This window comes from Genypterus blacodes, unplaced genomic scaffold (genome assembly GCF_046128005.1).
Source record: "Genypterus blacodes isolate CSIRO-AG114 ecotype Tasmania unplaced genomic scaffold, CSIRO-AGI_Gbla_v1 ptg000054l_1, whole genome shotgun sequence".
NCBI lineage: Eukaryota > Metazoa > Chordata > Actinopteri > Ophidiiformes > Ophidiidae > Genypterus > Genypterus blacodes.
The window spans coordinates 2,663,671-2,690,942 of NW_027466866.1; the positions used below are offsets into that span (position 1 = coordinate 2,663,671).

The window sequence follows — 27,272 nt, forward strand, 5'->3', positions numbered from 1 at the left end:
TGATCCATGGATGGTTTAACTGTTGTCATAAAATGTTTATTTACAAATAAAGATCTGTCCTTTTCATATTTACAAATGCAAATGGTTACACTAACATTTCATCTCCAAATGAAAACAAGGTCAAAGCGTGGATCCTCTACTCTGTGGCCCTTTGACCTGATGCTTAAAAGCGCATGGATGCAAACTCCCACCCCTCCCTCCCCATGTGTGGAGATGATTGAGTCTCTGCTTTTATACTTGAACCAACATCCAGCTGACATGGTCCACCCCTCTCACACACACACACACACAGGTTTTGTCTAATTGGGTGTGTGTATATAGGAGCCGTTTCGCAAAACTGGTGAGAAACAAGTGGGTTCCTCTCTCTGTTCCTCACACACACCGAGTCATTCACACACAGAACAAACTCATCTCAATGTTACAATCCCTCACAACTTAAAAGTTAATTCGTTGGGATGTTAAAACATAGAGAAAAAAAAAAAAAAAAAAGCTACATCATCCTTAATCCAAATCAGGTGTAAATACAATGTGAGGTGTCAAACCCAGCAGAGTTTAAGGTGGATGAGGCTGAAAGCTGATGGGAGCGGCCACCACGAACTCTGACCTTCGTGACCTCGTGGGTCAAACACGTCACCGATTCTTCACTTGTTGTAATACTGCTGCGTGTAAAACTCTACTGGCTAAATGGATTTCTAAAGGAGGAAAATATAAACTTCCCTAAAATCAATGCATGATGTCCGTATATACGTTGTGGTTTCACATGGTCAGATTCATCACACAGTGCCGTCATGGTGAAGCAGTCTTTGCGTAAACACTTCAATCTATATTCAAGCTTATTTACAAAAGGAATAAGTGCCAGTAGAGGGCTGAGGTGAGGATGTCAATGTATCAAACGCTGTCGTTCACACTCAAGACTCCGACTGTACACACGGGTGAAAACAAGACGGTACCAAGAGGTTTTAGATTTATATCCCAGGAAACAAAAAAGATACACAAAACTGAACAGCAGCAACAAATTCAAATGTTATGCGTTTGTAGTCTGTGGTGGGATTTCCTCAGAAATTATAAAATCAATTTGGAAAAAGAAAATCGATCCGTGATCCAAAAACGTGAGGGAGTTCAAAACTTTTGGAACCTGTTTGCATCCATCTTTGTAGCTTCCATCCTTTCTTGGAACAACAGCCTTATTAAGTTTAGAGACACTTTAAACCTTCAAATAAAGTCACAAACACAGAGCTGCATGTCTGTTAAAGTTACCTGCGTGAAATTAAAATGGTTTCAAAACAGATTTGGGGAGGGGGGGGGGTCAAATCTCTCTCTGAGCTGTGACCGTGTGCAGTGGTGACCTGATCTCCATCCACAGGGGAACCCAAACACCAACACTACAAAGTGCGATTGTCAGAGCAGAGGATGATGAGGGGGAAAAGATGTCATATACACTTAAGATGTTACACATTCACATCCAGGTTTACACACACATACACACACACACACACACACACAGTCACACGCACACACAAACAGCCACAGAGTAAAGCAGTAAATCCATTTGGGACAGATCAGATAAAACTTCATTGCGGGACACTCACTTGAGCTTTAAACATTTTACTTAGAAAGGCACAAACTATGATTTCCTGGTAAATTATTTTTTGATGTAAGAAATAAAAATCGAAAGACATATCTCGTTTTCCATGTAAATCGACAACATTTTTCTTTGCGGCGGCCCATAAGTGTTGTGAAGGACTTTCTTCCCTAGATCAGTCTTTATTAAGTTGTATTTCCTTAATTGTTAATTTCAAACCTAAAATTCCACTGTATTTGTAGTTTTTTTTTGTGTTTTTTTTCTTCCAAAAGTGCAATAATAATAAGAGAGCTTAATATCTGTTCCTCTCACACGTCCACAGTACCTGAGGCCAGTGACTGTGCTACAAAGTCCACGTTTTTGACAGACAGAAAGAAAGCCAGAGAGTGATGAAGAGGAGGGGGGAGGAGGAAATGAATTCCAGAACACTACAACATAAAAAGAAGTTGGTTTTTCAATGCAAAGGGATTCGACTTCAAAAAACGGAGGATTCAATTACAAAAAAAGAAAGAGAAAAGAAAAGAAAAGAAAAAAATAAAACATAAAAAATCCACCAAATTCTTAGTTTTATGGATGAAATGCTTCCTGTGTCTCTCAGATTTGAACATCAGCATTGATCACCTCCTTTTTTTTTATCTTCTTACCTTGATCCCAAAACACACAAAAAGAAAAGAAAAAAAAATCGAAAATAAATCATAAGAAGCATGATTTCTTTCACGTTGGGCCGCTGACGGTTTCCCCCCTGACCAGCGGCCCCGACTGTCCCAACAAAAACACGTTCTCTTATGGAATCTAGAATACAACAACTGTTTCAAACAGTATCTTTTTTCATATTCACGTCACGGTATTCGTGTTTCATTGTTACAGCTTTTTAAACTTTTTCCTCAAGCCCCGCCCACTCCCTTGACCCCGCCCCCTCCCTCCTGTCCCTCCCTCCCCCGTTGTGGTGATGCGTGTACTTTATTTTTCCGTGTGATAAAAGGAACCAGAGTCTGTTGTGGAGTCGGTATAACTACAACATTCCTTTACTCGCCAGTAGCCGGGGGGGAAGGGAGGGGAGGGTTGGCTGGGTGGGGATGGGAGGGGGGCACTGAGGACGAGAAAGAGAGAGAGAGAGAGAGAGAGCGCGAGGGGTGGGTGGGTCGGATGGGGGATGACAGGATGTGTGAGAGGTGTAGAGAGAGGTGGAGGGGATGTTAGAGAGAGAGAGAGAGAGGGGGGGGGGGGGGGGGGGGGGGGAGAGGGGTGGGCGGGGACGGGACGGGACGGGACGGGGGGGGTCTGTGTAGTTGCTTCCATTTAAAACTCGACAGTGACCAGAATGTTTCAAGTTCTCTCCATTCTCTTCTTTCACTTGTGCCTCTGGAGGGCTTTCCTCTTTCTTCTTTTGAAGAAACAACAGCACCTGCAGGGGCACAGACAGGGGGCGCTTGATTCAGAAAAGAATATATACAGTATATACAGATACAGAGAAGCTAAACACGGTTTGTTGTACGTACTTTGTTTCATCGGCCACTTCGACCTCAGTGGGAGCGGTGATGGGAGCGTTGGAGTGTCCGGCTGTGGGGTCGTCGGTGTTCAGCTCGCCGTTTGTTGAGCTCATCACCTGCGGCAGCATGACAGGAGAGTGAATGTGTGTCGGCGCGGGTCGTGACAGCATGATTGTGTCCGTGTTCGGCCCTCTCAGATGAAGAGGGTGTAGTAAAACAGAGAAAACCTGCACTGAAGCGACGCCATGTCAAAGTCATAAGCTGCACTTCCTTTCTCTAACACTGGGTGGCGCATTTATGCAACACAATTTACTGCACAGGGCGATGACTCCAGATATACAAAAAGCCATTATAGTCTCACTTTTGTTCAACTTTATGACAAATGGCTCTTTTTTTGGCAAGTTTTATTTTTTACTTAGATTTTAATTTGTTTCATTATTGAAGAAGTTTAATTTACAGTTCAGATGCTCTTCCATGTCCCCCAAAAACTTATCTACACAGCTGCTGTCGGCCTTGCTATTCTACTCGGGGTCGAAATAGTGCACTAAATAACGGGGGGGGGGGGGGGGGGGGGGAGGGGGGGGGGGGGGGTTCCTGTTTAAGGAGGTTTGCATGACAGTAGCTGCTGGTTGCCATCGCTACATCGATTTTTCAATGAGGCAAATGCAGCAGGAGGGGCGGGGGGGGGGGGGGGGGGGGGGAGCAAACAGAAGTGTGGCCCGAGCACTGAAACGACGGGAGGGGGGGCGGGAGGGAAGGAGTTCAGACGGGAGCGGATACATACAAGGACCTCAAGACGGAGCACCTGACAGGCAGGCGGGGGGAGGAGGGAGGAGAGGGGAGGGAAGGGGGGTCCAGCGTGGGTCGGGGAAGGTAGGACGGGAGGGGGGGGGGGGGGAAACAGACAAAACAAGAGCCATGCGGCGTGTCATGCATTAGCCATGTGAGCGTGAGAAGCAGCAGCAGCAGCAGCAGCAGCAGCAGCAGTACCTGAACAGAGCCCCCCAGCCGCTCAGCTGTGAGGTGGGACCCCAGAGTCTCCTTATTGGTCACTGGAGTGGGCTGAGACTCACTTCCTTTGGGCTCAGGCGACTGACGCAAAGAGCAAAAAGTGTAGAGGCAGGTGGTGATGATTGGAGGAGGAGGAGGAGGAAGAGTAGGAGGAGGAGGAGGAGGAGGGTTTTTTGCGGTGGTGGTGAGGTGATGTGAGGGGGAGGGGGGGGAGTGAGGGGAGGAGGAGGAAGTGAACACAAAACAAAAGAAACAAAAACACAAACAAAAAAATTATAGAAGAAATTTCACAAGCAGAAGCAGGCTTGTTAAGACAAAACTATGTTAATATAGAGGAGAAGAAGGAAGCAAAAAACTGTTTTTAATGTGAAGCAGATCAACACACTGATAAAAAAGACATGCAGGAGGAAGAGAAACAACACAGCCTGGTTCACTCAGAGGTCACCTGAGCAGGGTCACGCCAGCCGCACACGGAGCTGGCGTGACCCTGCGCCGGCCTTACTGCTTTTCCAATCGGATGAATTTGTAGTAGTGGTTAAAGTGATTCTGCCATTATAGTTGATTTTGACATTATCAGGACAAACTGAATGGACATTTCGATAAAGGGCGGCGGTCACAAACACAACCCGCTTAAGATGGCCGACTGTCAGCTTGTCGGGAGACTCGGACAGTCACGGTAGGCGACGCGGACGCCACCACGCGAGCTTCAAAAGCCAATCACATTAAGTGCCAGAGCAATAAACAAGAGGCTAGAGTCCACAGTAGTAAGTCAACCATAAAACTTAATGCACTGCTTATAACGGCTTTGACGGGAAACGATGAGTCAGACTCGTGGAGTACGACAAAATGATTTGCGCCGTGAACTCCGGTGCGTCAGAATTAGGTTCAGGGCCAAAACGCTTCTAATATAAGAGCGATGAATTGTTAGGATTCATGCCCCGAGTGCTGGAGAGAATCACAACAAGGCTGGGAGCGCGGCATGCTGGTGGAAAAAAAGGGGGGGGGGGGAAACGTCTACATGTTTGTCACACGCTAAAGCATGTAGTTTGTCATTACTGGTGTGAAGAATGCACGTTTGCATTTTCAGCTCATGCACGCAATGACTCAAAGCTTGAAGAGTAGAGAGGTAGGTGTGTGTGTGTGTCTCTGTGCGTGTGTGTGGAGTCAAACATCTCGCTCCTGATCTACAGCTGGAGGAACTGAGTCTGGCGTTCTGGGGCGGAATTCAGCAGTAAAACCGCCAATTTGAGGGTCTTATTGTGGGATTGTAAACTTCGAGGGGAAGATGGCTGAAGTGTAAAGGCGCCTGAGTTGTGGGAACGTCAGGGAACAAAGCGGTACGGTATGGAAATGGGACGGCAGCCATTTTCTCCAAGAAGTCGCTCCCAAATTGAGACTGGCGAGGGAAAGCTTGACGTGACAAGGGTGTTTGTCCGGTGTGTGTGTGTATGTGTGTGTGTGTGATGATGCTGTATGACCTCACCGGGTTTTTGGTGTTCTGTTGTGCTTTTTCTCTGTTGGGTTGCTGGGGCGTGTCGCTGGGGATGGGACCGATCGGTGTGGGCTGGACGGCAAAACGTGAAGGAAGACAAAAGCTCAGGTTAGGAACGAGCAAAGAAAGGAACGACATAAACGACGGGAACGCTTCCGCTCGCATTAACTCACGAGTGGTTTGCCGACCCAGTCGTATTCATAGTCAAAGACGTAGCCGTTCCGGTCAAACAGATCGGTGAAGAGTTTCCTCAAGTAGTCATAGTCCGGCTTCTCGAAGAAGTCCAGCCGTCTCACATAACGCAGGTAGGTGGCCATCTCTTCTGTACCAAAACAAAACAACTTCAACTTTACAAGAAAAAAACACCAAAACAAACGTGCAATGGGAAGAAATGATGCAACGGTGAGAGGAGACGAGCAGAGACGGGATTGCGTGTTGTGCTCACCGGGGAAGCTCTCGCAAAGCACTTCAATGGGTGTCGCTCGTTTGGTGTCTCCGATTTTCTGATACCTCTCCTTCAAAGTGTCCGCCTAGAGGGGGAGACACACACACACACACACGTTGTTATCCTTCCCTGCTCACAGAGTGTTTGGCTTCGATTATTGACAACAGAGATGATGGAATCTATCGTGAATGTGTGTGTGTGTGTGTGAGGCCCAAACAGAGAAGTGAACTAAAGTCCCATCTCTCAAAGGACACGCTTGTTTCTTATTGGCTGATAGGTAAACTGGCCTTAGGGTGGCGTCTGCTTTGTTACTCATTCTCTCCTATCAGGACTCATCGATGATCCTGATCACCTACGTACAGAAGCTGAATATGATCGTCGGATAGAATAGAATACTCTTCCACAAGAGTAGCAAATGAAACTAAAACTATGACTCCTTTCAGTATGCGGCTGAAGCTGGGGCTGTGACTGACTTCCTGTTTTGCTCTGAGACACAGATTTCATGTTCAACATAACCAAACATCGCAGCGTCTCCAGAGTACGAGTGTGGTGTTGTTTTCCGAAGGAGGAGGGGGCGGGGGTGGGGGTGGGTCGAGGGGGGGTAAACAGCAGGTAGTCTCTACGCCTGTGCTCATGTGGGTGAGAGTGTATGAAGCTGCGCCCTGCGAGCCTCCGACAGCAGACTAATGCGCGTCCACGTGAGGAAGGGAATCCAAAAGGACGAGCCGCGTTTACCTTTAGGCCCTGCCAGGGGAGGCTACCTCGGAGGAAGTACATGAACATGTGACCCAGCGCCTCCAAATCGTCCCTTCTGCTTTGCTCTGGAGAGAGAACCAAGACAACTGTGAGCAAACACACTCACTCATCGCCGCCGAGAGCTGCAGTTATATCATGTTGATTAGTCAGAGGTGTAGTTAGGAGTTGACTAAATGAAACCACTGAAGCTCTAATCAAAGCGCTGCCCTGGTTCCTGCGACTTCCTCACCTTTTCCCAGGTGTGTGTTAATGCTCATGTAGCGTGCCGTCCCGGTCAAACTCTTGTGCTCCCTGTAGGGGATGTGTTTTTTGGTCTCTGGGTCTATGTACTCTTTGGCCAGACCAAAGTCAATGATGTGGATGGTGTGCTGCCTCTTGCTTCCCGGCCGCCCAACCAGGAAGTTTTCTGGCTTTACATCCCTGTATATCAAGCTCTTGGTGTGGACATACTCCATCCGTGTTATCTACCCAGAACATGGAAACGTAACAAGAGAAGCGTGAGACATTTGTACCAATCCTCATCAAACCAATGAAGGAGGCAGACTGCCGCCGCCGCCACTGCTGCTGCTTCCCTGCAGGTCTTACCAGCTGTATGGCTATCATGAGGACGGTCTTGAGGGAGAAGGTGCGGTCGCAGAGGTCAAACAGGTCCTCCAGACTTGGCCCGAGCAGCTCAAGCACCATGGCGTTGTATTTCCCACAGGGGCCAAAGTAGTACACCTGAGGGATTCCCTCTGAGGAAAGACACAAACAAGGAAGGAGGTTAGCAGATTACAGAGAAGAAATGAATACTTTAGAAACATTCTTCTTCATTTTCACACGATACAGATGTCATAATCAATACTTATTTCCTTGCCAGTCCTTTCTATTTGACAGATAAGATATAAAACTTCCCATTTGCATTCATTATGTAACCATAAATACGACAACAGAACTAGAGAATCCCTGCATGTCCTGTGAAAGAGTCAAACAATCCCGCTGACGTGTTTGTGACAATCTACACACTGTTCCCTTCCCTCGCCGTTCCTTTGACTAATCTAAAGAATCGAATGCCTGTATGTGCAAAACCAACAGTGAGTGAAAACGGGCAGTAAATGTGAGCGACCTGTCAACGGCTGTCAAAAACACCTCAGCAGACAGAAACTACCGCGCCCTGTTCTGTGAGTATGAACATGACTTCGGAGGAATGTGGACGGATCAACTCCGCAGTGATTCGCCATCTTTCAAAAGGACGCCACACGCAGAGTTCTGACACGAGTGTGTGTGGGTGGGTGTGGCTAAGCACGTGATGGTTTTCATGTGACAGCATAAGCAAACAATTCATCTACCAGCGCATGGATCCAGATGGGAATGTAGCAAAGTGGCTCAATCAAATCCATCCAACATACTGCGGGGAAACTTATCTTATTAAGAGTTTGGAGAATTGTTTTGAGGTCAAATTTAAATAAATATCCATTTGGAGTTTCAGATTTTGCTCTCACAGCAAGTCTAAATGTTTAGGTTTCTCTCTCTTTCTGTGTGTGTGATCACTCCTCAACGTCAACAAGTCTCTCTCACTCACACACACACACACACACACACACACACACACACACACACACACACACACACACACACACACACACACACACACACACACACACACACACACAGAGTCTTTCCCCTCAGTAATGACGGCGGTGACCGGAGAGATCAGTGGCCCCGCTGACTCATCAAAACTCGGGCCCAAAAAACCTTAGAGGGCGTTCAAAACGCAGTCATCAAAAAATGGAACGCACCAACAACAACAAAAAAGGAAAGCGCTCTAACAATGCTTCTGCAGGAGAATCAGAGCAAACACAGGAAACCGCCTGCAGCTGGAAACCTTTTGGGGGTTTGAACTCAATCTGACGCTTTAATCGCCACTGCGAGTTCACAAAGTGCCACCAACTCCACCAGAACGACTAAACTAAGAGCGGAATTATCCTCCCGTGAAGCCAAACGAGAGCTTTCCACTTGAAAATCATGTTATCACGTCGGGGTGAAGCTACAGGCCAATCAGCCGCGTCCCCCCCGCCGATTGTTCCTCTTGATGAAACACAATAGGCAAATCAAATAGGTGATTAAAAACTTTCTATAATTATTCATCACGTTTTTACAGGAATGTCAACAAATACATGGACTGATTCACAGTTAGCATTGTGAGCCGGCGAGGCAGGCAAAGCTGGAAAATTCGACCGCCTCGAAACCTCAATGGTGCTCGGACCCCGCAGTCTCCCGCGAATGTGAGACAATCCCACCTATTGTGTCAGCGGGCAGGAGAGGGGAGAGAGAGGGGAGAGGGAGAGGGAGGAAGAGGAGGGGAGGGGAGCTCAAGACAATGTTGCCCTTCAATAAAGAGTCAGGGTTACAGTGAGAGGAGAGGAGAGGAGAGAGGAGAGGACAGGAGGAGGGATGCGTATTAAAGATTTAGAGTATAGAGTAGAGTGCCGAGTGGGAGGAGAGGCGGGCGTCCATTAGGCCCGGCGCTCTGGAGATGTTCTCACACGGCTGAAATGTGATCAGCGCTCAGGGTCGCACAGCCCTGAAGCCTTCGGGCTGTAATGCAACATAACTCACCAGCAAACCATCCTATAGGAAAGCAACTGAAACGCGTAGGCTTTGTAACTGTAACTCCAGCCAGCATTAAAAGCCGTTTTGATGATGATGGGTGAAGGGTTTATTTGCGTGCTAATGTATCGGCGCATCAGCTGTCTATAAAAGGCAAGATGTATGGAACGCGTACACTATACGTCTGTGGATGAAGATGCAGCACTTCTTGAGTCGTATCATGAGATCCAGGGTGAATTGAAACAACATCACAGCACAGCATTGTTTGGAATTCTTTAAGAACATTTTCAGCGTAGTGTGTGTGCGTGTAGGTTCCTCCCTGAAATCATTTTAAAGAGGAAAACCTAACATGACGCCATGAGTCACCGGAGCCTGTGCATCTCTGCTGCATGAACCAAGTCAGCCTGTTAAATAATTGATAGCTGATCCATAAAAAAAAAACTGTATGACGCCTTTCAAGTCGCTCCCCCGGCTCCAGGAGAGGAGGCAGGAGAAGAGGCCGACTCTCAGCTCAAACTACTGTATAGCGTGAACCGGTACATTTAATCTACATGTACATTACTCGTAGTATGAGTACTAAGAGCTATTTAAGTGGCCCGCTCTTATCTTAACTCGTATCTAACGGGGCAAACCCTTCACTGTACTGTCGATACTCCTTACATCTCATCCGTCAATGTGTTTTGGGGACCGCAGCTCCAGGTAAGAGCGACACGTGACGACGACGCGTTCGCTACTTTACTGTAACAGCTGCGATCTGCTGAGGACAGGGCAGAATTAATAAAGTGTAGATAAGCTCCTTCTGAGCGTTAAGCACCGCGCGGCCCTGGGCTGTGATCTATCTGATGCCCCCGGCCTGCGTAAGGGTCTCACAGGGGTCATGTGTCTCCATTTAGCCCCCGAGGTTGATAGCTGGAGTAGATTTTAATCCGATGCCTGGATGGAGAGACTGACCAGTGAGCCTGTGGAGTGTTTAGTGTAGTGACCAGTGATGGGGCCGCTTCACTTTAACACTGTGGTTCCATGATGAAAGTGGATCTATCTCCAGCTTAGTCCAGAGATGAAGAAGAGCAAAGTCACATTAAGAGAACAGCAGTTATCTTAGTGACGGGACGTGTTTATGTGCTTATGAGGCTAATAAAGTAGAGGACAATTCCACTGTCATGATCCAAGATAGAACTATGCGTGTGAGCACTTGAGTATTAATGTGTGTGTGACTTGGCTGTGAAACACAGTCCACTTGAAGCTTGAGAACGACGGATCAGAAGGAAGGAACGGTCGAAACCCTAAAATAGGACGCACCCTGTCAGCGTTGCATGCTGGGAGAGTTTCCCCTGGCTTCCCTGTTGGCACAGTCAGTCAGTCAGTCAGGGGAGGGGAGGGGTGGGGGGGATAGAAGGTACGGAAGGCTGAGGAAGCCATCCAAGCAGATATATGATAATGGCCCAACTGCTTGGAGAGGGTCAGCTATAAATAGTCAAGGACTGCCCTCACGCCCCGGCTCCATATCAACGGTGGAAGTCTTTGGCTCGAGCAGCGGCAGCCAGGAAGCCGGCAGGTGATCACTACATCACACCACCACACACACACGCACACACACGTCAGACGGGGGGTGGATCGTTGCGAGTTATAATCCCGCACAGCAGCATACGTATATCCCATGGACGTATGAGGTTTCATGTCCAATACAGTGATCAGGTTGAAACAGGACTCTCGGTGTATGAGCGTAGTTATTGAATGTTCGATGGCGATCGTTACTCAAGGTCGTGGTTACGCTCGACGGAGCTTGTTCCACGCGCAGACGCTCGTGGGTTAAGTGGTGTACGTGAGGAAGCCTTACAAGAATCACTTTGAGCGACTGGAGATATATATATATGAAGAAAAAAGCTCAATTGTGTCTCCAGAAAAGGGAGGAAAAATGTGCTGGCTCGGTGAAAAAGCCTCAACAGCCTGTGGTGTGTGTGTATATGTGTGTGAGAGAGATAGCCTTCTGTTTGGCACAGTCGCACGCCACATACACAGCACCGGTCACTCCCGTTAGTCGAGGCGGTCGCGAAAAAAACCCAGCAGACAAACGGTGCATTGAAGAAAAGTTCACAATAAACTACACGGATGTCTTCTCCGCAATGAAACTTAATTAAGATTATCTTTCACTCTAGTAATAATCCTTTGTGGGAGTGTGATGGTAACTGGAATCCAGCTGCGGCCTGAAACAGACGCACAGTATGCAGAGCTCGACTCTGAGCCGTGACTCAGGACATTTTTACGCCTACAGTTTGCATTTTGTCTTACATTTTGTTACACTGTATCTTATTTCTGTTTGGTTCAAATGGTTGCGCTGCATAAAAGGAAAGTCTGATGTGTCGGTGCATGGTTTTAGCTGATGGGTGGTAAACGCAGGGGCGCCGTCATTCATTAATCTGCCATTCATTTCCCAAAACGTTTGCTCCAGCTGGAATGTTATCGCTGCTCTAATGGCAAAGCTGCAACAATGCCGCCTTCTCGCCTTAAGAAAATGATCTGAGTATCACTCTTGATCGCGATCGTGGTAAAGAAAAGTGCGCTCGTCTGCGTCGGATGAAGAGTGTGAGTGGAGTCGTGTGTGGAAGTGAACCCGTGTAAAGGAAACACTCAGAACACAAACAGGGTACGGAGTGAAAGCACCTTAAGGTAATGATGATGAATTTGTAAATGATTTCTGAATTGAAAATGAAGCAGGAATTTGAGCACCTGCCAAAATCCACACACTCTCACACACACACACACACATACAGGTGATCCTTTCCAAACAGCCATCCCTGTGAAGCCCCAGTCCCTCCCAAGCATCTGATTTCCCCCCTCCTCTCCCCTCTCTCTCTCTCTCTTCCACCCTCTCCCTCCCTCTGTAACTCGCTGCCCGGCCGAAACCACATCAAAGCGCCGCTGTCCTGGCGCGGGCGGTTGACGGCTATGCATCATCACGGCGCGTTGACGTGAGGCGGTGGGCGTGGCCGCACGGGAGGAAACACTCGGGGATTTGTAAAGGAGGAAACTGGGGCTGCTTTCATTGGCTCCCACTGGGGGCAGGAAAATGAACAAACCTACAAACGCACAACTGTGACTGATGGTAGAATGAAAGCTTTGACAGTCTCAGTCTCACCCTGTGTGTGTGTGTGTGTCAGTGTTATGTTTGTGTGACATCCATCTCATTGTTATCAGTGGCGTTCTGTGTTTCTCTTACCTGAATTTCCCAACTGTTTGTAAAATCTATACTCCAAATGGAGCTGTGGCGCCCTGGACTTTATAGGTTCCTGAAAGAGAAAAGAAGAACAAAAAATAAGAGAAACATTACAAATAGGTGCCACGGCAACACAGCGTAAATATTTTGCTGCCACTTTAGCTCAGAAACAGCAATAACATGTCTCCTAAACACTGAAGGAAAAATGGATACAATAGATTCCAAGGTCAAAATGAGCATATTGGATGGCCTGCAATTGACTTATATAGCTAGAATCTTACTCATTTTAATGCCTAATAGAAGTCTAATGAAGTCTGGGGTCAGTTTGTGGGGTTGTGGGGATGATGAAGAGCGAGGTTATGCTGATAATCAACCCACAGCTACGACACAGTGGACGCCTCCAGCTCTTCAACCTAACATATTATCTGATTACCAAGGTTCTGCGATGACAAAAGGTCTCAGAGAGGACAGAACAAACACACGCCTAACTTAATTCCTTCCCTTAAATCTTTAATAGCCACACACACACACACACACACACACACACACACACACACACACACACACACACACACACACACACACACACACACACACACACACACACACACACACACACACACACACACACACACACACACACACACACACACACACACACACACACACACACACACACACACATTTAAGTGACACCCAGTGCTGCCTTTATGATTCACTGGAGGAACTAGCTTTTCATATGCTTCGCACTACAGCCGGTATGCTTCCACATTTACGTCAAACGCTCCTCAGCGCAGGGAGCGTTTCTTCCATTGTCGCCCTTGTCGCAGGCGGGACATTAGCGTGACCTTGGTATGAATCATGCTCAAACGTGGAGGGGGCGGGAGCTCGAGTTCGTTGCCTCGTATCAGCAGAGCGCAATCTGCAGTGTCAGCTCTGGGATTCCCCCCCCCACCCCTCCCTGAAATCTGGTTAGAGGAGGTTGTAAACAAAAGGAACAAAACAAAAGAGTCTCTCACTTGTCTTTCTTTAATCTCTAAACCTGCAGTCGGAATATCCCTCAGAAAATAACACCGGACGAAATTGTTTGGGTCTAAAAATAGAAGACCCCACTACATGTCCCTTCACACACACACACACTCATTTCTCTGTATGGGTATGTGCAGGAAAACGCAGTCCCTCTGACAGCTGCTCGGTCTGAAGAGAGCGGGAAACCCCCCCCTCCAAAAATCTAACTATGCAGGGAAGTGGAATACTGTAGGAGGAAGACACGTGACCGGTCTGGGAGGAGGAGGAGGAAGAGGGAACGCCGGAACTGCTGCAGCAACCAGCATCCACCACCTACTACTAGGCGGCGACGGAGGGCCGGGGGCCGCGTCTCGTACGGCGTCAAGGCCGGGAGAGGGGGACGGAATATATCAAATATATATATATATCTAAGTAATGAATGTAAACCAGATGGCAGCGTACCACGGGGCCTCTTTAAAACAGCTTACAATAGGAAACGGAGGCTTATGGCAGCTTTACGTTCTTACACTCATCTCCTCTCCCCCGGCAGATGGGCTCGGTTACGGCTGCAGAAATGTCCCGAGTCGAGCGGGGGAAACGTGTGTGATGTAACAGAAGAGGAGACGACGACTTGTTCCTGCTTTTTCCCCTCATAGAAATTCACACGCGAGGAATGCTTCCCTCCCTTCCCTCCCACGGGGAATTATGTATCAAACCAACCATTGCGATTTGAAATAAGTTGCGTTAAATTCAATAAAATGAAGAAACGCTATCTGCCAATTACACAAAATGGTTAAAAAGTATTCGAAAAGCTGTCAAACTATTCAAACGACGTCAGCAATATGTTCTAGAACTCCTGCGTTCCGTTTAGACGGCATTATCTTCCCTTTCCACCTGTCACCGTCCCTCAGCAAAGCCATTTCAAACTGCAGCCGCATCAATACTCTCTCATGACACGACGACAACGCAGCTAATTACAGCTTTTCCGACTTTAAGCTGACGTCTAACATTCCCCTTTAAGTACGACGTGCACTTTCCCCGAGCTAATGCCCCACCAAAGAAAAACTTTTTGTTTGTGTAGGACGCACAATGTAACACAGTGGGCCCTTGTTCCCCTTTGTTTCCACAACACGAAAAGTCCTGTAATGCTACTTGGTGACATGACATGAAAGCAGAACGACGCCGCCTAAATTTATACCACCGCTGAATGCCAGGAAGTCATTCTTAGGCATAATAATATCTCCTGTTGATCTTTAGATGATTAACAACTACACAATTCATCAAAAACCGGAGTGTAAACTTGTTTGGAATACTCTTTGGGTCGTAGTCGTAGTTTCGGACTCAGGGTGTTGTCGTTCATTGTGAAGCTTTGTGCCAAGTGTTCTGGCTTGTGTCCAGGGCAGCTGACCCAGAGGCCATAAGGGCTCTTCCCTGTCTGACCTGCTGCTGCTGCTACACACTGCTCTCCACCTCAGCTGTTCACACTACAGACCACTGCAGCCACTCTACTATCGACTGAGAAACTGTTCCATTGCACTAAGACGCCACCGGCCTCCAATCTTCCTCCACACGCACGTTTAAAAAGCTTGATTACGCTTTGATTAAGGCAATAAATACATCTTTCCAAAGCTCTGATTACGCAATGTGTCCTGTTTTCTTGGAACAACACTTAATTCTATTCATTCAGTGTCTGTCCCTACACAAACCTGGCAACAAACGTTTATAAATGTCAATGTAAGTGCTTTCAGAATTCAGTTTCTGTGTTTCGCCGACGTTTTGGAGCCTGTGAACACATTCGCTTTGCCGACATCGTGTGGGAGCGGCGCCCCCGAACCGCAGGAGCCAATCAAATGTCAGCATCTCCACACCCAGTATCATTCTCCTCTCCGACTGCAGTGACAAAAGATCGCATGGGAGAGGAGAACATAATTGAGGGAAAACCAATTCATAGCACCCGATACTCAAATCTAAACAAAACAAAACCAGCTTTATTTGCCCATATTCCGACTGATATCAAATACAGAAGGGAGCAGATCAAAGCCTGGAGGCCTCGACCGGCCCGAGTACGTTATGAGGAAAACACTTCCAAGCTTGTAAAATACATGATTATGTCATCGTGGATTAGATGTTGGTTTGCTGTATTTTAACCTGCGGTAGCCACTGTGGGCTCGTGTGGGCGCGGAAAGCCATCAGCGCTACGCACGGCTCCTCTGCCTCGGGATTAACCGACTCTGCTGTATGATGTCAGCGATGCTAAATCTGATCTACGCTCCATCACAGCTGAGACAGATCAGAGGCCGACCTCGCTGCTGAGTGGAATGAAATGACCATCAAAGATGGGGGGAAATGCGATAACTAGAGATTAGAAATGAAGTCGGTCTAACGTGAATCATTGAGAGAGAGAGAAAAACACACACACACACACACACACACACACACACACACACACACACACACACACACACACACACACACACACACACACACACACACACACACACACTTAATCATTCAAAGCTGCTGCCGTTTCTTCACGTCTTGTCTTGGCGTCTGCAGCTAAAATGACCTCATTATCATTTGGGGAACAAAAGAACAACTTTTTTCGGTTTGGGGAGGAAATGAATGTCTGAGGGAGTTGAATCAGGTGAGTGGGGTGGGAGCTGAACTGGGTCAAAGCCACAATCGGCACGCTAAGTACATAATCACTGTGTTCACATACTTGTGCGGCACACACAGACACAGACACTCAGGCTCCCTCTGGAAGCTTTGTGCGTTATTATGTTTGGGAACGGCGATAACGCTGGGATGAAAATCAAAACTTGGGGCCCGGAATCAAACATGCGTCGCGCTCGTGTTTTGTTTGTTGAACATGCCAGGGGAGGTTGCATGTCACAGGTGAAGAGATAGGATGAGCAGAGAGACCTTTAGAGATCCCTGTGCACAAATCCACTCACAGGTTTAGCATCAAATTAAAAGTCTTAAATCCGTGCAGGCTCTCAGCCAAAGGGACAAACCCAAACTGCAGTATATTGCTGACCTGTGTGAACAAAGCTGTGCAACTTGTAACCACCGAGTGAGCTAAAACCTCTACAGGCCACTGCAACCCATCATATTCCAAAGTAAATCAGCTGTTCGTCCGCTACAATTTAGTGCTGCTGCGTTCACTTCCACTTTAATAATCGCAATTATTCACTGGATTGCTGCAACGTAATTACTCTTCTTGATGAATTAAATCCATTTGTTTCGCTTGGATATTTGCTCATATTTAGGATATTGAACCGACTCAACTGGTGAAACTTCTACAGAAATACTTTATCATTATTATATTAACACTGGTGTCAATAATCAACAAGTACTAACCGCAGGATCACGCAAATTCGATTTCGTAGAATCACTTGTACCAGAGCTGGGCCCAGTGACCCAACAAATCAAGAATCTGTATTTTAAGTGGGACTATTAGAGGAGACGGACAGCTGACTGTGACGGACAGCTGACTGTGACGTAATGCGACGCGTCAAATAAAAACATCTGTGTTGCTAATCATCCAAAAATCCGGAGCAGACACTGACATTCGGCGTGTGCGTATTATGTACAGTATGCCTGCGTGCGGCGAGTCCAGGGGTAAAGAGCTGAGAGCATTATGCATACGGCCCAGAATAGACAACAACCTTTGCTTGACTCCCTGGTAAACCATTTCACAATATGCGACCGGGCAACGTGACTCATCTCACTTTAGCAGCAGAGCGGGTTTAAATGTCCACATAGTGCGCCTCTACTCCCCGAGCAGACAGGAGCATTAATGATGCTGGCTGTTAACTGTAAGGATCAAACAAATGGAGAAGGTCGAGGTATGTGTGTGTGGGGCTGTGTGTGTGTGTGTGTGTGTGTGTGTGTGTGTGTGTGTGTGTGTGTGTGTGTGTGTGTGTGTGTGTGTGTGTGTGTGTGTGTCACTCTCTCTCTCTCTCTCGGAGCTTTATGGCCAGAGGTGTGCGTGGTCAGCAGGTGGTGTGTAGAGGAGTGAAGCGGTGTCGGGGAGCAACAGCTGGCCGACGTCCAGCGCTTCTCCCGTTTCAGCTCGGATTTGAACGCGCCCAGATGGAGTCGTCAGCTGCCACCCCGACGCCCAGCGTGATAATAGGCTGCCACCCAATGATTACTCATCCCGCTGAGTGTTGTGGAGAATTTGGAGCTTTTTGGAGATGGTGGGAGGTGGGAATTGAGCTCGGCCCCCCGTCTCCTGGTTCCGTCCTATACGGGGCGAAGCGAGGAGCCGGTTTCCGTCAACCGTTTTTTGATTGACTGATCGGTTTGTGCAGCTTCCTGCGTTTTTAACGTGGAGCGGCTAGAACGAGCTGAGAGATTACAATTAAATAACGTGATCTGTGTATCGCTTTATCGGCCTTTAAGTTGAAGTGTGATGAGCGTTTAGCGCACAAAGACCTGCCTATCACATCAGGGACGCCGTCAAACCCTTCTGGATTTGTTGCACTCCCTTGTTCCATTCCCTCATAATAATAATAATGCTCTTCCCTGACAGAAACATGTGTTGCGTAAAGATTAAACATTTAAAAACCCCTCTAAGAACATTCTAACCTCTGACTTAACTACACGACTGCCGTTGTTGATTGCAGGCCGTTCTGTAACAGCGAAGCAACGAGCCTCTAAAATAGGCCTGCGGTCAATTTGGCTTCAGGCTGCACCATGATTTGATGCTGGCTCGCTTATTTCAACCCCCCCCGCTTTAGTTTGCCACGTCAATTACGATCCCGTACAGGAAATCAGCCTGAGATTGGCGGGTAAGACGGGAGCTGTCATCACAATCAAATCAACGACAGGACAAATGTGAGAAAATGGTAATGCATTGGCAAAATGTAGCCGGGGTCTAACAGCGCAGCAACAAGTCCTGAGAAAGAGAAACTCTTAATGGAAAATATGACTAGTGGCTTGGCAGGAACCAGGATGTACCGGTTGTAAGAGGGTTACAATTACACAGCGCTCGTTGCTCTACAGGTCTCCACCCTGCACCATATGCAAAACAATTCCCTGTTCTGTTCTGATCTGTTCTTCTATGTGAAAAAACACCCTTGTTGCTACCTGTGACCCTTTTAGACAGCCAGTGAACGCACCCCCGCTGCTGCTGCTGTGAGTCATTAAGAGGCATAGCCATGTGACCCACGGAAAGGCTTATACACGCTGTTGACATCCAGGGATTTGTCCATTCAGGCCGCCGGAGAGCCGGAGCGGAGGAGGGGAGAGGGGGAGAGAAACTCAAATCGTCAAAATGTCACTTTGATTCCGGCCAAACAGGCTGAAGGAGCTTTTTGTGCCTTCACACTTCTTCCAACAACCACCTCATGGCGAGTAGTTGTTGTAAGCTGCTGAGCTGGGTCTGCAGTAAAGAGCTGCTCGTCATGCTTCAGTGGGAGGCGGAGAGGAGAGGAGTGGACACACCACACACACTTCACATTTCACCAAAGACGGTCCACATTGAATACATTTAAAAGCATGTTCAAACTTCGACGATACTCTGTAACAACTACACAGCTACATTATGGGAAAATGATGAAAACAACATACTTAACTGTTTACCCGAAGATCGTAAAAAATAAGCAGTTAGCTATTTTTCTTGTAATACCAAAACCTGATTAGGGAGCGATGCCTCTGAGACCTCTGGACAGGAGTAAACGCTGGAGTTGCAGCTTGGCCACTTCAGGTCATTAAATTTAATGAGCTACTGCTGATAAAAAAATGTGCAACTGTAAACTTAAAGTCTTTGGTCTAAGAACCAAAGGGGGGCGGGGGCTCAAATCCCTGTTTGTGTTTTTGTGATTAGAGTCGTTTTCGGAGTATCAACGCCGCATTGAGCATTGATTGAACGGCGCTACACGCCCTGGTACATACATACATACGTCGGCTCAAACAGTGTTTCTGTACGTACATGCCTGCCCACACAATGCACAGTGGGCCTCAGTGTTCGACAATGCTCGTCAATATGCGGAGTCGCTCCAATATCTGCCCTCCCCCTCCTCCCCTCCCCCCTCCCAGCTGTGGAGCGGCGGTGCACTCTAGGAGTCTCCACAGTAGTAGATTCACGTATCGCTTTCTCTCCCCTCGTGTCCGCCGATTGATGACCCCGACGTGCCGTACAGAGAAAGGACGAGCCCCGGCCTGCTGCGGCTGGTTTTCCTTACCGACACGATACACACACACCCTCCGCCGCCGCTTTGCAGGCCCTTTGGTATCTCTGTCAATGAATGACCCGACTGCACAAAAAGGCTCTATAATGAAATACAAGCTGTAAGGATTGTACCTCCGACTCTTGTTTGCAGAGCGGCCCCGGTGGAAATGTCAGGGAGAACAGATTCGGTAAGCCCATCTGAGCCCAAAGGGTGGATTAGATGGGTGAGTGGGAGTGTGTGTGTCTGTGTCCAGCTAAGGCAAACACATGGAAGGGGTTAAGAAGGGGTCGGGGAACCTTGATAAGGCAATATTCCTGAAGATGGCTGGGAGCGCCTATTCCAGGAAGACAAGGCCGCTCAAATGGGAAAAAGGCATAACATGGATGTATAAGAAAGAGGATTTGATGGTCATTTCCTCCCTGAACATAACGTTATGTCACCCTGCTAAGGAAGGGTATGGAGGAGGGAGGGAGGGGGGGTTAAGAATAGCAAAGAGCCTAAATCCTTTTAAATGAGCCCGATGGGTGGTAGCTCCTACAGGAAGCCCTGACAGTGAGGTCGACGCCGCACACTGGCGTTCCTTTAAGACGCCGGGGGGTCTCCCTATGGGACGGAGCAAAAGCCTGCAGTGTACTTACAGCAGCGGCCATACAGCCCGGTGCCTCCATCACACGGGCGTTGTGTCAGTGTGTGAGAAACGCATCCAGCTGAACCAAAGACTGAACCACTGTGTGTCGACAAGGCCCGCTAACAAAGACGACCTTTCAGTGCTCAGCAGTTTCTCCCGTCTCTCCGCTCTTGCGCGTTGCGGTAACATTCAGCGCAGTTGTGGGTTCGGGCGGGGGGGAGAGGGGAGGGGGGGGGTGGTTGTGCTCTGGCCTTTCACACAGCTCCACATCTGCCATCACATGATGACGCAGGGTGACACCGGTATTCACCTTTGTCCCAGGTGCAGGCAGGCACCGCCCCAATGCCCAGCTTGGCAAGTTGGCACGACACAGACAAAGTACACGAGACACTCAGCCTATAAGGCCGCAGCTCCACACTGAGTGATCACTGTGTGTGTGTGTGAGTCCTTCAGAGCTCCGACAGCCTCTATTTATTACTATGAAACTAGTCTGAACCAGCCAGGTAAGAACTAAAGCCTTTCATGGTTCGCTGGCTATAACAGCTGCATTTTATGAAGCCAGGGCGTCGCTTCCACGGCTGCTCAGCTGTGCTAAAACAGGCGGCAAACAGTCAAAAGGTGAGAAGTATAACTGGAAGATTTACATCGATACCTCTTTAACTGATCAATCAAGAAAAAACCTATTTCATTTGACAGATTATGACATCAAAACTCTGTACAGGCTGTTATTCTTAAACGCCACTAGAAAGAAATGGAATCCTATCTGTAGCACTTCACATATAGAGGTCCTATAAGTGATGGCGTCCTGCTGAAGTGATTGACAGACCAAAGGAGACGGTCCTTATGTCCAGCACGTGTTAACAGGTGCTGCAGATAACGGGGCTGTTATTTGTTTTAGTGCAGAAGTGAGAGCTCAGTTACAGCCTCAGACAAACAGAAGGCTGAGAACAGGCAGTGACATTCACTGGGTTACCCCGGGGAGCTGCGGGATAGGGGATGCACACACACACACACAGAAACGTGGTCAGACAACTGCACTCAAGCAAGGGGATCGACAAGAGGAGAGGAGAGGAACTTTCCAAAAACAGGCCCGACAATGCCAGCGATCCGGCCAAAAACTGCCTTTTCAAATCTGACTTCAATTTATCCATGTCACTTTGAAACTTAAGGCCTAAAGAAAAGGAGAACTAAGGACTAGACATGGTTCTGCTGTTCTGGATCGCCTCTCCTATCAGCCGGGCCTTGTTGAACTTGTGAATGCCATTAGCACACCTCCGGTTCTTTCTGTAGGCGCGTTCAGATTAACCCCGGGGTCCAGAGTGCTACAAGATCCTGTGGAAGCAGCGTTAGGGCTCTAATGCCAGATCCAGATATAGCTGGACACCATGGGGCTAAAAATACCCAAACACATGGGAAGGTTCACAGGCCAGGGGGGGAGAAGGAGGAGAAGAAGAAGAAGACCAAGCAGTGGTGGCACCGAGCATAACTGAAGATTTCAGAGGGAGAGGAGGACTGCAATTACAGCTGCCTACTAACCTCTGCCTTCTATGTGGTTAGCAAAGCCTTCAATGGATGCCCATTCAGAGATAATGACCTCCCTCTGAGATACAAATGTACGGATAATCATACACGGAGCCGTGTCGCTGTGGTGGGGCCCCGATGCCTCGCCTCCATCAGACTACTTAACTAGAGTCTATGTTAGGCCCGGCCTGTGTCGAGACACTGTCGGAGATAAACACAACAATTGTCCCTGATTAAATGAAACATGTAAAGGGAAAAGTGGAGTGTGGAGGGAGGGAGGGAGTGAGGAAGGGAGTGAGCGAGGGAGCGAGAGAGCGAGCGGCTCAATCGCCTGCCGGCCTCAATCAGATCCCAAACCAACAACAACTTCACGCTCAGCGCCGTTTATCCACAGCCTGTCTGCGTGCTAACAAACCAGCGGCTGTAAAAAGATTCACACACAGATACACACACACACACACAGATACACACACACACGCATATATACGTCTTCATACAAAGACAGTGAATTATTGATTGCGCCATAAAGCTTCGTGTGAGGCTTATTAGAGGACAGCTGACTGGATTTCACTCTGTACGGAGCCGTGTGATGAGTAAGTGCGTGAGATTGAAGAGCGGTGTTTAAAATAACCACGTTAGCCGTCATATTTCATTAAAAAACAAATCTGAAACGAAGCCCTTGTTTGACATATTCATAAATCTCTTCGCGGCGTAACTCTTCTTCCCCTTTGTAAACACGAAGCACTGTTGACTCACTGACTGTACACGGGGCCGAGTCAAGCAACTGCTTGCGTGTTTGGACAAGGTGTGTGAGTGCGTGCGTGCGTGTGAGCGAGTGTGTCCCTGTTACTTCCTGAGTGTCTGTCTGCATTAGTTAAAGCGGCCCGGAAATAAATTAGGCCCAAACTTGTGCCGTATTTTTTCCACTTAAAACATTGAGTCCTACTCAAACAAGTTGTGAGGGAGATGAGTGTGTGTGTGTTCATATCCTGGCGTTACAACACACACAACCCTGCACATTTCATCCAGCAGGTTAGGGTCGCACTTACCAATTTGATGGCCACATATTCATTAGTATAGAGGTTCTTTCCAAGCCGCAGCTCTCCAAAATTGCCGCAGCCGATTTTTTTACCAACGCGGAAGTTGGGGCCCACCATAAGAACCCCAGAATTGGTCCCTGAAGTCCGGCCCCCATGTCCAGTCCTGCTGCCTGCCGCCTTTGACATTTTTTTACCTTCCTCTGTCTCTCCCTTACCCCCTCTCTTGTCAAAATCCATAAGCTTGTGATACCCTGGCCTCTCCACGATTATACTCCGGCCATGCAAACCATAGAAACTCCAAAAAAAGAGCCGGTGGGTGCTTTGGGGAGGGGGGAGGGAGGCAGATGTCAAAAGGACAGAGGAGAGGTGTCGCTGTCAAAGTCTGCGACGGATTACAAGACACCTAGACGGGCTGAGACTGTGGTCGTAGAGCCCCCCGTGTGTGTGTGTCTATCAGACAGGCCCTTTAGACGAACGCTTCCCTTTTCTTTCTTCTCGTTCCTGGTTTTAACGGAGCAGTCCCTTGCTCGTTGGATTCTCCCGCTCCGCCAGTAGGTTAGAATGTCTCTGCCGGACGTACGGGCAGGTTGTTCTAAGATGTGCACCCACACACGCGATACTAGTCATAGAAAAGCTCCCCGACACCCAGCTACTGCATCCACAAGGCCACGTGGGAACATCCCCTGGAGAGCCTCATTCCTTTTTGGTCAGCCTTCAGTCAGACAGCGGACATTCTCCATGGTGCAGGGCCACGGCGGAGGTGGCAATGCAAAAACTGGTCAAAAATGGCGGCGAGGAGAAGAAAAAAATAGGTGACCGGCGTCTTTCGATGTTCGCTGGAGATCTGAAAAAGCAAAAACAGACAAAAAGAAATCAGTTTCCGGGTTAGGACGCTTGACATTTCCCTGTGTACGAGCTGCGTCAACGGCACAGATCATCTGTGAAAGCAAAATTTGGGACACGGAAAGAACTCAGTCATTATTTATTTGCAGATCTTGTGACCCGTTAGGGGATTTAAAAACTTACAAACACAGCTGTTCACTGTTTTGACTTAACTGCAGATGACATTACGTGTTTTGGCGGCCGTCCCGTTTCACTTAATAACGGCGCATAGTCTGTAAAGCAATCATCATCATAAGACATCATATTGGTAAATCTACTAAATGAATCTTTATCCCATCTCGTGACGTCGTGTTGTCCAATAGGAGGATGGTTTTTATTTTCTAGGGAAAGAAATTTATCATTTTACATGAAGATCAAATTACTTCTACCATAGCTGTTCCTTACTACAGCTGAAATGGGATTTTGCTCGCAGACTAGCACCCGGCAAATTCAATAAAGCAATCAATACCAGCGGAAATTTTCCACAGCAGCCTTCAAACGGGAGCAAAATGACCTTGTTTACGATTAAGCCCAATTCCGAAAGCCCCAAACACACTTGTTTTAACGCTTCTGTGTGCCATAAGTCAACATACATGCCAGGGCACAACAGCTGTCACTCAAAAACTTCATTTCAGGGTTTTCATGGCCGGTGTGAATTGATTTGTCTTTGCCCGTTTATGGTATGTAATCAGTTCAGAGCATCTCTCCCAGCTCGTCTGCGTCTGCATTCTGTGATGTCAGTGATACGGAGGGAAAGCAGGTAATGTAGGCTGGACCGGCAGGCGGCTACTCTTTCCTATGGAAAGGCACTTAAACTGATCAATGACTGCTGTAATGCCCTCATCTCATAGTCTGGGAAACATTTGCATCATAAGAGAAACATTATTGGAAGGATTTGGATGTAGTTTACAGTCGGTCTGCATCCGGGCCATCAGAGGAAAACGAACAGAATTTGATAAAAGAACCAAACCAATTAGGAATAATAAAGTCAAATTGTTATGTTGTCATGGGATGAATCACGCAAACCCCACCCTTCAATTGAAACTATGTCGTGTATGTGAAACTGTTTATTCCACAAATCCCATAGTAGCAGATCAAGTTTCTGTAAAGCATATTAACATTACACCTGCAACAGAAATACATAACGTGTCAAAAGAGTATGTTAGTGGTTAAGAGATTGTTAAAGCTGTGTTTACATCTGTATCCCTTCCTTCTTAGCCACATGTACAAGCAGGTAAGGAGTCAATAGTTATGCTGTTGTCCTCCTTTTTTTCATGACACATGGAAGGAAATAGTGTACAGGCCGAAAAGAGACGAGCCTGTCTAGACACGAGATCGACACTATAAAGCAGATAATGGCCTGGAGAGAGAGAGAGCCATTAGTCATGACATCAAGTGATCACAGGTACTTCACATATGCTTGCCCTGGCCACTGAATCTGTCAAGGTGACCCCAAAACATGCAACAGTAACAGTGTTCATGTTTGTGTGTGTTTGAAGAGGGGAAAAACACGCACAAACACGCCTTCATACTGACTCAGGTAACTTTGACCAAGATTGGCCCCAGATCAGGAAGTTGTGCATTGTCGAGTCAATTGTTTATGATTGGGTAATAACTAGAGTTGAAATCGTTGCTTGGAGGCTTAAATTTGCGTCTCCTAATAATAACGATGACGCATGTAGCTGAAATCAATGACAAAATCCAATCTTTCCTGCCTAAATCTTGGGTTAGGCAGCTTCTACCGTGAGTGAGCTCGCTACGATTACAGTCGACAACAGCGCGATCGCGACCTGAAATGTTTGTAGAAAAACAAATAATAATCTTCAACCCCAAATAATAGCACATATCGGATTGACGACGCTAAATAGGCAGCGGCAGCAAACCCGGTCAACGCGAAGCAATGTTTTCCCTCGATCGCAAAAACACACACGATTTCTGAGCTAATGCTAAGTCGGAGCTAACTGGCCAGCAGCTGTCATTTAATGGGTGATTCGAAGTAAAACAAAAACCGCATACATTTCTCATTAGCTCGTTACAAACACCAGAGACGAGGAGAACTAAATAAAAATGTAGAAATGTTGACAAACCGGCGCAGTGTGTTCGTCAAATCTTGCGTTACATTCGGCGGACTAGGCCAGATGCAGTTAGCCTGCCAGCTGAAGTTAGCTCGAGATTTTAAAGTCGTAGCTCCCGATTGTCAAACTGTTCCCGATTGTTTATGTTCGCTGTTATTATCGTGTAATACTGCGCCTAGTTGCCAGGTAGTGGTCCGACATGTCGCGCTAACCTGCAGCACGTATCAAAACACGACTCACTCTCGGCCCAGCGCCTGGGAAAAAGTAGCTAACACTGACGTTAGCTCCTATGCTAACAACACCGTAGCTTCTCCCCTAAGCGCACGAGCTAACGGGTTAGCAACAACTGAAAGCAAATGGAACAAGTCGAAGCGGGACATAACATGAAATATTCATTGATTGTCACTAACCTGGCCGTCTAGTTGGTAAACGCTTAATGCCTGACAAATAAACACTACTGCCACCGATGATAGAAGTGACGTTTCATAGAGAAGTAACGTCGCTAATGGTGAAAGACTTCATTGTTTCGCCGTATTTGAGTTCACATTTCAGCTGTAGCCTCTAGCCGGACCACTGCTAGGCAACTCCTTTAATCCTACACACGCTAGCCTCTCCGCTAGCTCGTTAGCCTAGCACAAGAAACGCTCTTTTCGCCGCGCTTGCAAATGTCTCCTTTACGCGAAGATCAGCGGCGTCAAAGAAAGGCACGTTACCTGTAAACGCGTATTATGTCAACGCAGTCGGAATCATGGTTCTCGTTCCGCACGTATCTCTCACATTTCGTTCCTCTTTGATTTTGGCTGTTGTCTCTTTAAGCTTCCCTCAGCTGCCGATGGCCAGGCACACAGCGTCACGCAGGCTCCCACCACCACCGCCGAGGAGATACGCTGAAAACGCACGTAGCCGCTTTGGTGAATAGCGCTGAGTGCGCTGAGTACGCTGAGTGCGTGCGCAGTCGTGTGGCGTTCATGGCGTGCTGCTGACCACCGGGGAGAACCGCGAGTATAACCGGGGGGTTAACGTTACAAATGACACCCTCTTATGATGAAAGCACATTGAATGACCACAGCCAAGGGGAGAAAGCGTTGTTTATAATCTGGAATTAACTGCTTTTAGTCAAATTGTGTGGAAGCAGTTGGAGGATAGTGTGTTAATGTCTGATTTGCCCCAAAAACTCTTAAATCATTTAAATAATTGATCAAATAATACTTCCTTTTACAAGAATATTCTGTTGCAAATCTTATTGCCAACGGAGTTCCTCAGATGATGAAACAAAGTATGAGAACCAAGAGACATATTAAACAGTATTATAGTGAGAGGACAATTATTCTGTATGAAACATTTGCGAGGACTAGAAGCT

The 27,272-nt window shown here is 47.5% G+C and overlaps 1 protein-coding gene across 3 annotated transcripts; it reads right to left on the reverse strand.

Moving 5' to 3' along the window:
• Nucleotides 1-14: 14 nt before the first annotated feature.
• On the reverse strand, nucleotides 15-26,750 carry csnk1g2b (casein kinase 1, gamma 2b). Of its 3 annotated transcripts, XM_076151245.1 has the most exons (12): nucleotides 26,626-26,750; nucleotides 22,965-23,799; nucleotides 12,583-12,652; nucleotides 7,362-7,510; nucleotides 7,006-7,240; nucleotides 6,756-6,841; nucleotides 6,021-6,105; nucleotides 5,749-5,897; nucleotides 5,567-5,647; nucleotides 4,063-4,164; nucleotides 3,082-3,188; nucleotides 15-2,987 (listed from the first exon to the last, which is right to left on the reverse strand). In XM_076151245.1, exons 2-12 carry the CDS (start codon nucleotides 23,190-23,192, stop codon nucleotides 2,933-2,935), a joined length of 1,347 nt encoding a protein of 448 aa, XP_076007360.1. In that variant the 5' UTR covers nucleotides 23,193-23,799; nucleotides 26,626-26,750; the 3' UTR covers nucleotides 15-2,932. The 3 variants fall into 3 exon arrangements, with proteins under 3 accessions (XP_076007360.1, XP_076007359.1, XP_076007358.1); XM_076151244.1 differs by lacking the exon at nucleotides 4,063-4,164 and having other exon boundaries at nucleotides 5,749-5,894; XM_076151243.1 differs by lacking the exon at nucleotides 4,063-4,164.
• Between the last annotated feature and the right edge of the window lie 522 nt (nucleotides 26,751-27,272).